Source organism: Cydia pomonella, chromosome 18, assembly GCF_033807575.1.
Source record: "Cydia pomonella isolate Wapato2018A chromosome 18, ilCydPomo1, whole genome shotgun sequence".
In the NCBI taxonomy this organism is placed as follows: Eukaryota; Metazoa; Arthropoda; class Insecta; order Lepidoptera; family Tortricidae; genus Cydia; species Cydia pomonella.
The window spans coordinates 13,501,931-13,514,414 of record NC_084720.1 but is presented as its reverse complement, the minus strand read 5'-3'; the positions used below and the strand labels follow the sequence as shown (position 1 = coordinate 13,514,414).

Here is a 12,484-nt window from a genome sequence, read left to right as displayed (position 1 = left end):
CCGGAGTTATCACTGAGCTTTCTGTATTATTCCTTTTCACGATAATTTGTTTTACAAGCATGAAAATGCAACGGCCCATGGGAATATTCGAAATCGGTGCTATTAAGAACTATGGGAGTCTTTGAGTTTAAATATTTCATACCCTCGGCCCGATTCGAACTTCATTTGCTAAAGATACGATATGGGTTTAGATATATCAGTGTCAAAAGAGACATTTCTTTAAAAAAACGATAATTTTCATAGTCACATATCCAATCCAAATCGTAGCTTTAGTAAATTTTTGACGTATCTTAAGCTCGAATCGGGCCGCCTGTTTAAACTGCTACAAGCAATACCTATACCTAGGCCAGACACACAAGAACAAATGCTAGTTTACCTGCGAATCGGAAAATTCTATTAAAAAAAAAGGAACCACACTTTTAGATTAATGAGAAACTCCTATTAGATACTAACTAATAGGTCATAGAAATTTGATATTAATGATGACATTACCACACTTTGCACATGTCATGCGGAATTAGCGTGTTCCGACTCTACCCTAAGCGAAACTAATTTGTCTGATCAATGTTCCTCTAGATACGTATAAAGACAAAGTTGATTAACGAATGTTGATCCTAATTTAATAACACCAATGGTATTGGCCAAACTGTATGCAAATGTGGAGTTGCCTCGTTATCTCGTTATTCATTGTGACAACTCGAAACATTGCTACTCAAACTAGTACCTAATGGAGCAAAGTGTTAACTTGATTCTTGACATTCTTGTACTCTTATGTCTTATAAAATTTCACAACACGTCAAGTAAGGCTCTTAGTTAAATATATCTACGACGAAGAGGTACATAAGCCATGTCATTACGTAGACATTTTTTATGCAATTCAGCAGCGGTCAGTACCCCTAGTGTACATATGTTCGATAGCGATACGTCTTCTTAAGGCGGTTGTCACACTGGCGCCGCATCCGCTTGCGGTCCCAGTCTTTAGTTAGACGGCTTATTAGCCAAGTGACGTAATTAGAAAACAATTGTAATCTAGGGGGGCGTTCATATAGCGTGCTTTTAAGGACCTCGAATAATCTTCTCTGCTGTGAATTTTAATTAGGTATTTATTTGAACTTTATTGCACAAAATACAACAAGATGTACCTACAGACGGCGGACTTAATGCTTAATAGCATTCTCTACTAGTCATCTATAGGGCTAAACAAGGACATAAAATGGTGCTATGTATTTTAGATAAATATCACGACCACTTTAGGCTCGCACGTATGGCCTTTTGGGCTCGTGGGCCCATGGCCCGTTCCAAGCCGATCTGTAGTTGGGTAATTCTTCAGATTTGTGTCTGCGCCTTAACTCCAGCAAATTATACTAAATGTATGAAAACTTTGACGGAGTTGAGGCTGAACGCAGTCATATAATTTGTGAATAACCCAATTATGCCATGGCGTGTGCGTTTTAATACAATTCCATGCCACGTGAGGTAAGTTGGTAAGTAAAATATTTGATTTTGATTTCATAATTATACCTACTCATGTGTCAAGACATGAGGGCTTATCGTTACTAAGTATTTATTTTGAGTCACGTTTGAACTATGGCCCAGTTAGGGACCATTTTTATCATCTAATTATAAATACACGGATTAAATAATCAGCAAGTGTGTTATGAATTTATTGAACTATTTAGGAAGTAGGTATAGGTACGTTAACAAATAAGTTTAATTGGTAGGTATGACTATTTCTAGCAACTTAAACTAATACCATTACAAAGCCCGACCAGAAATATATCATCATTGTCAAGAGGGCGTTGTTATTCTCATTGTATAGGGTGACAGTTCAGTTTGGTATGAAAAATTTAGTTCCAATGAAATTCCGCAATATGGCGCGTGATCATAATATATTGCTGGTTAGGCTTTAGATATAAATGTTACAAGAAAGTTCATGTCAAAATTCATTTTATTTCAAAATTTATTTATTTAAAATGAGAGTGTATCTTGAATTGTATTGGCGGCAGCTAAGTTCTTAAATTAAACTTTCCTATTTCGACCATTACTTATATAATTAGTTTTGAATGCCTGCAGGACCTGCGCATTCAAAACGCAGCGGCGTTGGACTCTATCCAACAAGTTGGAATAATAATCCGGTCAGGCCTGCAAGGAAATCGTTAGATCGCTTTTTTTAATAAAAAAAAAATGACATGTAAAACAAATAGCGCTATACAGCGCCATATGTTTTGCGGTCACTGACTTGTCAAACGTCAACTTTTGACAGTCAGAGTTACCGCAAAATGTATGGAGCTGTACTGTACAGCGCCGTCTCGATCGTATAGGTACCTATCAAATTCGAAGCACGAAATGCGTCTTAACGTCTTCGATTTTACGCATCTTAATCAATGTATCTTTACTCATACGAAAGCACAATTTTTTATATAGGTTTTCATACGGAAGAACAATAAAAACATAAGTAATGACAATTATAATTGACGTTGACCCCTGATTAACGTAACACTTGATAAGAGCCCGGTTTATAGTTCGTTGCCTCCACAATTTGCTCTCGGAGATAATTGAGCAGACAATAACATTTACATACGTTGTACCTAATAACAATTACTTATTGTGACTAAGTATACAAACTCTATTAGACTATTCAGTCACGTTCCTAACGCTTGCATCCCCATTTTATATAGTTTATACCTCCTAGTGGCTCCGTGAGCTGTAGACCTGGCGAACGTCCATGGCACCGCCATTTTGAAAATTTCCAAAAACTGAATCGACAAAACAGTTATCGAAGCTGTCGAATTAGCACAGGAGTGTCGCGAAAGTATGTCGCCCGCAGGATAGACTACCCTTATTTTTCTAACAGTATTCAGTAAACAGACGAGTAGTCTGTCTGCTCACAGAATTTCACGAGAAGCATTTAAGAAATGCGTCCTGTAGAAGAGAAATCCACAACCGACTTTTTCAATCCTAATCACTTAACAAAATTCTACTTACAGTTGTGAAGACTATCCCGGAACGTAGCCCCCTCAAACCTTCCCATGACATCTGTTGTACGGTACGATCCCGAGCGAGGATTGCAAACCCTATCTCTGAGTACGATTCCGTTAACCATAGTATAGTAACAACGGAACTCTACTCGTATAAGCGTTTCGTCATGTTTGTTTGTAGATAGGTAAGTAGGTACCTAAGTCACAGCCATATTATTCGGACACTATTTTAATGAAATAAGGAATGTAGGTAGGTATGTTATGAACCGCTACATAATTTCGTACTTAGTGGAGTTATTACAAAAATAATTTTATTAAGAGGGCAAGCACTTTAAGCAAGGCTTCTTTATCGTAGGTATTTTTGTTGTATTTAGCAATGTTCGGAGCACACACAAAATGGTAATGATTACTTATTGCGACTAAGTATACAAACTCTATCAGAGCCAATAATGAGGACATTATAATGCTTTATTTAAACGTGCCTTACGTTTATCAACCAAGGAACTGTGCTAATGTACCAATATCTCCATCTTGCAAAGCTAAAAGGTTATATCTTCACTCCAATTTAGTAAAACATTAGTTGTTTTGGTTCAGCAGTGGTTTGGTGGAAGCAAACGTTGAGCGAAATCATTTTTGACCTGATTTTAGTGATATAAATTGAAATGAAACTGTAACGTTGGATCTTTGCAATAGGATGGTTTTCGATGGCCGAATTGGTTTTTTCGTTTCACGAAATATCAGAACATCGTTAAGAAATGCCAAAAATGTTCAGTTTTATATGTTAGCACTTAAATTCAAATAGAAACGTCGATTGGGGATGTAGATTTATTTTTTATTTATAAGTTTTGTTTTTAGACTTCATATATTATATTTAAGATATTTAAGTATATAGTAGTATTTTTTTTATTGATATTTAAGTATATTCGTAACGGTGTCTTGATCCTGACACTACGTGGAACGGAAAACTACTGTTAGGATGCTAACTAGGTTGGTACCACCCGTTGACCGGCCTTCCTGCATAAAGTAGTCTTCGAACGTATAGATGTACTAAGCGCTTTAGCGACCCTATCTCTGCCTTACTTTGAACTCTGTGGTTAGTTGTATGCGGAACATGTTTTCAAAAAATTTTAACTCATGCAAAAAACTTATACATAGAGCGTGGAAGTCACAAAACATGGAAGTCATTACGTGAACGCTAATCAATGTCAGTCTGTTTGTATGACATTAATAGCAGCGTATTATCAGGTTTGGGCTCATCACATTGTGAGCAAGTCACCGTTGCGTTGATGCTTCAAATTTTTGGTGAGAACAGTTACTATGCAAGTAGGTAAATGGGTGGGTCAACTTTTTTATTGTTCTGTCCCGTCAGTCAGGAGACAACTATAACACAGACTGCTATAACAGAAGTTGAACATTCTCGTACTCGTACTAACATATTATAAAGAGACATAAGAAAATATGGTCCCCCCAAATAAGAGACTGGTATAGTCTCCGTACAAATGACGGTAAGCATGTAACTAATAAATATTAAGTTACAGTAGCGGCCATGTAGCGGCAAATCATCAATCGTTTTGCTATTTTTTGCAGGCATTCATTCGAAAATTCGTGAAATTAGACTAATTAATTTTAACACTAATACCTACCTGTACCTGTATTATAAATATTTAATTTCTTGTTGGAAAACACTCAAAAGCGAATCTTACCGACAATAAAACCAAGATGGATCGATGTGTCGCCTTCGATAGCCTCTGGGTTTGAAAATTAAATTCATCATCATCATCATCATCTCAGCCATAAGACGTCCACTGCTGAACATAGGCCTCCTTGGCTAGGAAACTTAAATTGATTCATTACAATTTAGTACCCACCATATTTTTTTAAATTAAGTGCCCTAGTTTGATCGAATTGTCGTTTTTATACGTCCCTATATTGTAAATTTCATCGAAATCACTAAAGCTGTTTTTGAGAAATTAACAAAAAATATGATACGATTTTTTGGCGCTACTCTACATGTGTGTGACTACGACATCAGGTTCATCTTTTTTATTATCAAACAGTTTATATTCTGTAATACAGCCAACAACCCTATTGGGCTCACACCCTATTGTCCCTATTCTGTTTGTGTGTCTTTTTTTGTTTGCTTATCCGTTGCTGTATGTAGGTACTTTTTTTTGCGACAATAAATGACTTTTTTATATTATATTTTAAGGTATTTAACACTATACAAATCACCTTAATAATAAATAATATAGGGGGCCTAGGGGCAGCTTGTGGCGAGCTGTTTGGGAGTACCGCAAGGACCCCGGACCCGAGTAGTCGGTTAGGGGCTCCGTCTCCGTCGTGTCTTCGTCGGTCAGAGTAAACACCAAGGAGACCCGCAGGGTTCTAAGCTCTGGCTTGCCTTCATTGGCTGTTCAGAGAAGTGTCGTTAGAGCTATATGCTCCAGGGGTGGAAGTGAAATATGCATAAGACGCGACTTGGCACAGTGGCTGTTATCAGCCACTGGGTAGAAACCGTAGAAAGTGGCGTACACCTCTCCAAACCCCTGAACCGCTCACACCGGTGTTGCTCCTGGTCGACTTCACGACGGCAGTTTCAGGGGCCCATTTAGTGGGCGGCAAGACACCTCCTGCCTCGATAACTAGTGAAAATAGCAGGGGCCCGGACGCATTTGCAGTCTCTTTGTCCGCCCAAACTTCAATTCATAGACCGTTATACTGTTCACTTTTTCTACAATAATCCCAATGCCTGTTGCGATCGGTTCATGGGTGTCTAGTGTTGCGCCTGTGAATGGGTTCGAGCAGGCGTTCTACATGACATTAAAGCTCTCTAAGGGGACTCTACGTGTATCCCCACGGAAGCCGATCAAAATACCGGGATTCATTAGGCCCAACAAAGCCATGTAATGACAGCGAGATTTTAATTTAAATCTAAAGAGCTCGTTTGCAAAATTTCACTTACCCTCCTCGTTGCAGAATGTACAATTATGATACTTTAGTACTCTGTTTAGGTGTGAGTGTAATCATTCAGCTCAACTCTCCTCCCGATACCAATATATAGGTAAATTATAATTTTTTAGTAACAAAGAGATGTCTGTTTACAAATGTGGCCCAGAGCGTTGATAATAAGACAAGTAAATAGATTTGTAGAACAAAGGCAGTCTATGACCTCGTGATTAACCAGGCTCATATCAATTTGGTTACTTTGGGCAATTAGGGATAGCCGTTCAAGCTATTTTCTTCAGACGAAAGAAAGAACAGAAAACATCGCCTTTTCATACAGTAGTTCTCATTTTCCTCTCTGGATATTAACATTTTTTTTTATACTACGTCGGTGGCAATCAAGCATACGGCTCGCCTGATGGTAAGCAGTCTCCGTAGCCTATGTACGCCTGTAACACCAGAGGAGTTACATGCGCGCTGCCGACCCTAAACCCGACCCCCCCTCGTTGAGCTCTGGCAACCTTACTCACCGGCAGGAACACAACACTATGAGTAGGGTCTAGTGTTATTTGGCTGCTGTTATGTATTATTGAAAACATTTTGACACAATTTGTTGTATATCAACCACAGCTATGCCCCGACGTTTGCTTTTTTTTTTGTTAAAGTTAGGAGCATTTTAAAATTTGTAAGAAATCTGTTTTCCGCTCATAATTTGTACAATAATCAAAAAATCAAACGGCCATAGGCATCTTTTCGAGCTATGCGCCATACCTTTGACCTATGCTCTAGTAAATGGCGCCACGTTTTTATATACCCATAACTTTAACAAACTTAAACTTAACTTTTATGAAATAATAAGGATCAAAGTCAAATGGCGTTCTAAAAGTTTTGATCATTTGTCGAAAGGTGGCAGTAAATTTTATGTGGCTACAAAGTTTACTTTGACAATCCACCTCTATATCAAATTCTCTTTAATTTTACTCAATATTATTTATATGGTCTCTAATCCTGAAATAAATATATGTATGTAGTAAGGTCAATGTGATAGTGAGAACTCTCGTAAGTATTTGTATAAGTTCGTCGCTCAGACACGTTCAGGAGGAAGAACTTCACTCCTGCTCCATCCGCCTTCTGTAGGTAAGTGAAGTATGTGATTTTATGTACAAACGTAAGAGTTAAGCGGCTCCCCGCGGATTATGAAAGAAATAAATACTTATTTTTTGTTTTTTTTTTTTTTAATTTCTTTAAAAATACTTTTTTCATTACTCGATTGCTGTGAAGGATCTTACATATACGAAATCTACATATTTGGGTTCATCTGTGACGTCTGTAAAAACTGGTCAGAGATTTAAATGTTAATCTAATTAACACAAAAGTCAACCCACCAATTTTTATGATTTTTTAAACATTGTTTTTAAAAACACTTTTTTCGTTACTCGATTGCTGTGCAGGATCTTACATGTACGAAATCTACATATTTAGGTTCGTCTATGACGTCTCTAAAAACTAGTCAGAGGTTTTAATATTAAACTACTTAACACAACAGTCAACCCACCAAACCAGAAAACCAAGTTTTTGGCCTAAAATTGTTCAACTTTGATGCCAAATATCTCGAAGACAATGAACTTTGAAGTTAATATGGAATTTTATATTGCTTAAAATAGTTGCTGCTAATATGATAAGCTACAAAAACATTAGAAACTAATGGATTCACATCGAAGGTCATTGGCGCCAGGGAGCCCCTTAAGAACGACGAAAGAGCTTGAAGACGGTCTTCCCTTATAGACAGTCTCTCCGCATTGACCTTACCTTAGTAACACTTACTATGATTTATATGATACCAATAAAACCAATTTCTAGGAACTATATCTATATTTCTTTCTACTTTACTTACAGAATATTACTGTGGACAGCGGTTCTAAAACTTCAGTTTAAAGTCCTTGGGCGGCTTGTCCTCAGACTTAGGCTCTTTGCCCTGTATTAACAATTTGATGTACTTCTCTTGGTGGTTGGAGGGAAGACTGATGCCAAGCGTTTCGCAGTTCCGCATGATCTCGGCGCAGCCTCGCATGTCTCTATTTCTCACTAAAAAAAATAGAAGAATTATTTTAGATAGACAGGTATAGTTCTCAAATATTATAAGTATCGTACAGATATTATAAGCATAGGGATTGAATGTAATAGAGAAGTCTAAGATATAAACGTGCCCCCTAGAATAATGGCTGCCGTATCAGATGGCTCAGTTGATTTGTGATATGATCATACCATTTAGAATATGATTTTTTTATCTATACATATTATATAGATTATTAACCTGTGTTGTGATTCGATTTATTCATTTGTTCCATTCATGTCTTCTTAAAATCCGTAACCATATTATGATTATAAATGAAAAGAATGATGAATGGAATTACTACACACATGGAAGAAAGTATTAGCTACGTGCGAAGTGCTTGATATAGTAAAGCGATCGCAGCGTATGCCGTGGTAATAATTTAACATTTCGTATAATACAAATTATATGCACGAAATGGAATTTTTTATTTACGATAACTCCTAAGATATTCATTTAAATTGTATAGTGTACATTGTAATCGGTATGAAATATAACTAACTTATTTAATTTAATAATGATTAAGACTATATCCATGTAAATAGCTTTGCAAATACCACATATTATGTGACCTTTTTCTAGATGTTAAGAAAGTGTATAGTAAGTTTTTCTTAAAAAATAGACATTATACCATCGCGGTCATTTTTATAGAGCAATGAAATAGACACAACCCTACCATACATTGTGTTGTTATAACTCAAACGGATTAGGCAGCGTTTTCAATTAAAGCTCCTAGACAGCGTGATTTTTTCCGACATCGGTAGCAAACATCGTCATATTTCAACCAATTTTACAAAAAACCTTAACAAATAATACCCTTAAACCTTCCACAAGAATCGTTCTATCGATGGGTGAAAACCGTATGATAATCTGTTTAGAAGTTTTTTTAGTTTGGGGGACGTTCTATAAGATGTAGTGATTTGACGTTCTCCGCTAGATTTGCGGATGCTAGGTGGCGTGACAGTCGTGCACGTAGCGGATAGAGATAAGAACTCTATTAAAGCCAAATGTCAGGCGACACGTGTTGCCAGCCACGTCGGGTGAAGTGGCGCGACGTTGCCGGACTTCGCGTGACATGTCTGACAACAGCGCGCGACACATGTCGTAAGTGTGTATCATAAGTCGTGCAATGTCACCAGTAAGTCAGGTTGACGTCGCTACCGACGTAAATCGCCGCCAGATATGTCAAGTGAAATCGCTCAACTTCGCTTGACTTGTCGCCGACATATATCGCCAGACATTTGTTCCCTAGTGTATCCCTGGCTTAAGTTAAAAATCTCACCGAAAGTTTGGAGTAATAGGGAAGATTACGCGAAACTCTGCGTAGGGGGCGCCACTACCACAAAACACCGCGAAACAAGAAAATAAAAATTTCATTATCTAACCTCTCTATCACTCTTGCGTATTCGAGCGATAAAGACGCAGATAGGTAACTAAATTTCGATTTTCGGTTTATCGGTAGGCTCTTTGTAAACAAACCGCCTTGATGCATCAATGTCATATTTTATTATCTGTGAAAACTTGTCAAAAGACAGTTTAATGCACAGTATGTATAAGTTACTCTTTGGTTTACGATAGGTGGTACTGCACTCTGGCGGCAGAATATTGCAGTAATACTCTCTATAGATACCGTGCGCGTTAGAGGGTTTAAAACGTACAATTATATTCTTTATGATAAAACGAGAAAATAATGCTGCCTGGAGACATGACATAATAAAAAAATAAAAATAAAATAAATGACGTCACGCTACATAGAGTATGATTCCAATTAGTATTTTCGTAATAATTAATCATTTGACAACCTGTCTAGGTTACTGATACATGGGTATACTTGACAATTAGTACAGAAACGTCTAACTGACTTTCATCTTATTGTCACTCAAATAAATAATAGATTATTAATTTATTAAATAAAACATATTAGTGATTTTTAACAGCGTAACAAGCTTTTATCCACGTAACAGGTATTTATTTTGATACCCGTCAATAAGTAAGTTATCTAAATTTGTAGTTTTGTAAAAATACATCCTGTATATTAAATTACATCATTTTTGCGTCAACGGCATGAAAAGTACGGGCCCTGATCATCACGTTAGTCTTTAGCCTAGTCAATAAAGAAGTTTTAAGGCCACCACACACTGGCGTCTTTTGAGAGTAGGCGACTAGACAGTTAGCGCTATGGAAAATGGCGTCACTGCACAGTTGCATCAAGCAGCAGTCATAGAGTTGACTAGACGTCGACGCTCCAGAGACACAAGTGTGAGGTGACTCTTAAGAATATTAAACTTACATTTGTAATTGAACAGAATTTGCAGTACTCTGGCATATTCCACCATCATGCTATACTTCAGCAGGCTCTGCAGGAGTCTCACCACTGCATCTTCGTTGTATTCATCCCGTAGGATGCAGATTGTAAATGCTGTTGCTCTGGAAGGTAATGAAAAGTAGTGTACAGTAGGCTGCAGATATAACTATAACAATCAAGTTTTGTATGCCAGGGGTCAGTTATCTCTGCAGCTTACTGTACATGAAGTGAGGAGCCTTGTTTGAATCTTTTCAGAAAAAAAATAAGCCAATGTTGAAACTTTGTTAGCCATATAATACCTACATGTATGCCACATGGCTAGGCATATAACTGCTTTCATTAACAGATGTAGTACCAAACCAAAAATGTACATAATAGATGTTTAACCAAAAATATTTAAGTGAATGCTGATAAAATTGTTACTATATTATTTTACTTTCAACAATGAAAACAAAAGAATTATAACTAGAAATGCTCCTAAAGAGTACTGTGTTCATGTGAAACTAAGTCTGTATTTAAGATTTTTTCCTGTGAGGCGCTTTGGGATTTAAAATGGAAAACCACACTTTAAAAATGGCAAAGCTTGACTATGACATTGCCATTTTTTTTTTGCATATTTGTGCATGTTTGCACAGAGTTCATACTTTATACACAACACTTGCACTAATATATGCCATTTTCAAAATTACCCTGCTTTCAAAGTTACTCCAATGCACCTTACATACAAAGTATAAAGATCTGATCAAGACCAAATAACTTACTTGTCCCTGATAATATCTCTTAATCCTTCAGAAGATTCCAGAAGTTCATCCGATAACATCTGATCGGAGAACCAAGAGCTTGACCAACTCAAGTGCCAGAAACACACTAACGGATAGTAATCATCAAACTCTTCACTAAATAACAACACATATTTCTTAAATATGACTAAGCTTGCTTCGGATCTGTTTAATATTGAGTCTTGAATAAGCTCATTAAATATGATTCTACATAAACTCCGTAAGCTTGGATATTTAGTATATACATCTTTTAACAGTGCAAGGCCCTTATCGGAATTTCCTTTCATGCATTGAGCTTTAGCCAGGTAGTGAAGAAATTCACCATTACGCTTATATATAATTGGATCAACTTTTGCACAATATTGCTGCAAAATGCTAATATATTCTGGTTTTCCGGTTGCACTGTACATTCTACATAATTTCTTCACAGTTTGCATGGGAATATATTTTCGGTAATACAAGCAATCTTGAACCATCTGCAGGATTTGCTTTTCTTTATTCTTAGATATTAGTTCATTGATTGTTAAATCTAAACTTTCAGTAGTCATTTGAGACACATCATGATTGTCGGTTTCTGTAAAATATCTTATGTTTAAATTATTTAATGTTAGTCTGTTTTTCGTCTGGCTTCGATGTTTATGCAACAGCTCTGAAGTAAATATATCAAGAGCGTCAGCTGTTGTGGTATAAGGAGCTGAAAATACACTTTTTTGTACTATTCTCTGCACATTTAAGAGGAATCTGATATGATGGAGCGGAATTCTTGATAGTTGCATTGTGAACATGATTTTCAGCAGCGCAGTGATTGGCCTGTTTGTGTCCTGAAAACGTAAACATCTAAAATTAGTTTCTTGTTGATCTTGAAACGTAAGCCATTTATTAAATTAAATTACGAACCTTTCATAGACATGGTTTTGTTATACTGTACCACACATTTTCTTTAAAATATTACACCAAACCACTAATTATAAATACAATGAAACTAAAAAACTATGACTGGATAAAAATACGAGCCAACAACACAATCAGCAATCAGCCCAGCTGAGTCAGTCGAAAGAATGTCAATTTGACATTGTCAAATCAAAATAATCAAATTGACATTGACAGTCTAGTCTATGCCTTTAAACTTTTTCTAACCATAGAGTACAGCATTCTGGTTTGTTTGAGACATGCTTTAAAATGCAATAATGGGTTCAAATATTAATCTCTATTCGGCAAAAGATGGCGCTGGCAGCCGAAAAAAGTTTATTCTAGTCGGCGGTAGATGACGCTGCAAAACATTGTTTACATTGCTTTTTCTTAGTGAATCTTGGAAGTAAAAAAAGTTGAGATGATATTGAATTCTGAGAATGATCGACCGAACTTC

General features: G+C 36.7%; 1 protein-coding gene across 1 annotated transcript; it reads right to left on the bottom strand.

Annotated features, from left to right (window-relative positions):
- Positions 1-7,774: 7,774 nt before the first annotated feature.
- LOC133527479 (uncharacterized) lies at positions 7,775-12,183 on the bottom strand. The gene is made up of 4 exons (XM_061864502.1): positions 12,016-12,183; positions 11,101-11,939; positions 10,325-10,461; positions 7,775-8,006 (listed from the first exon to the last, which is right to left on the bottom strand). The coding sequence occupies exons 2-4, from the start codon at positions 11,901-11,903 to the stop codon at positions 7,840-7,842; spliced, it is 1,107 nt and encodes a 368-aa protein (XP_061720486.1). The 5' UTR covers positions 11,904-11,939; positions 12,016-12,183; the 3' UTR covers positions 7,775-7,839.
- Between the last annotated feature and the right edge of the window lie 301 nt (positions 12,184-12,484).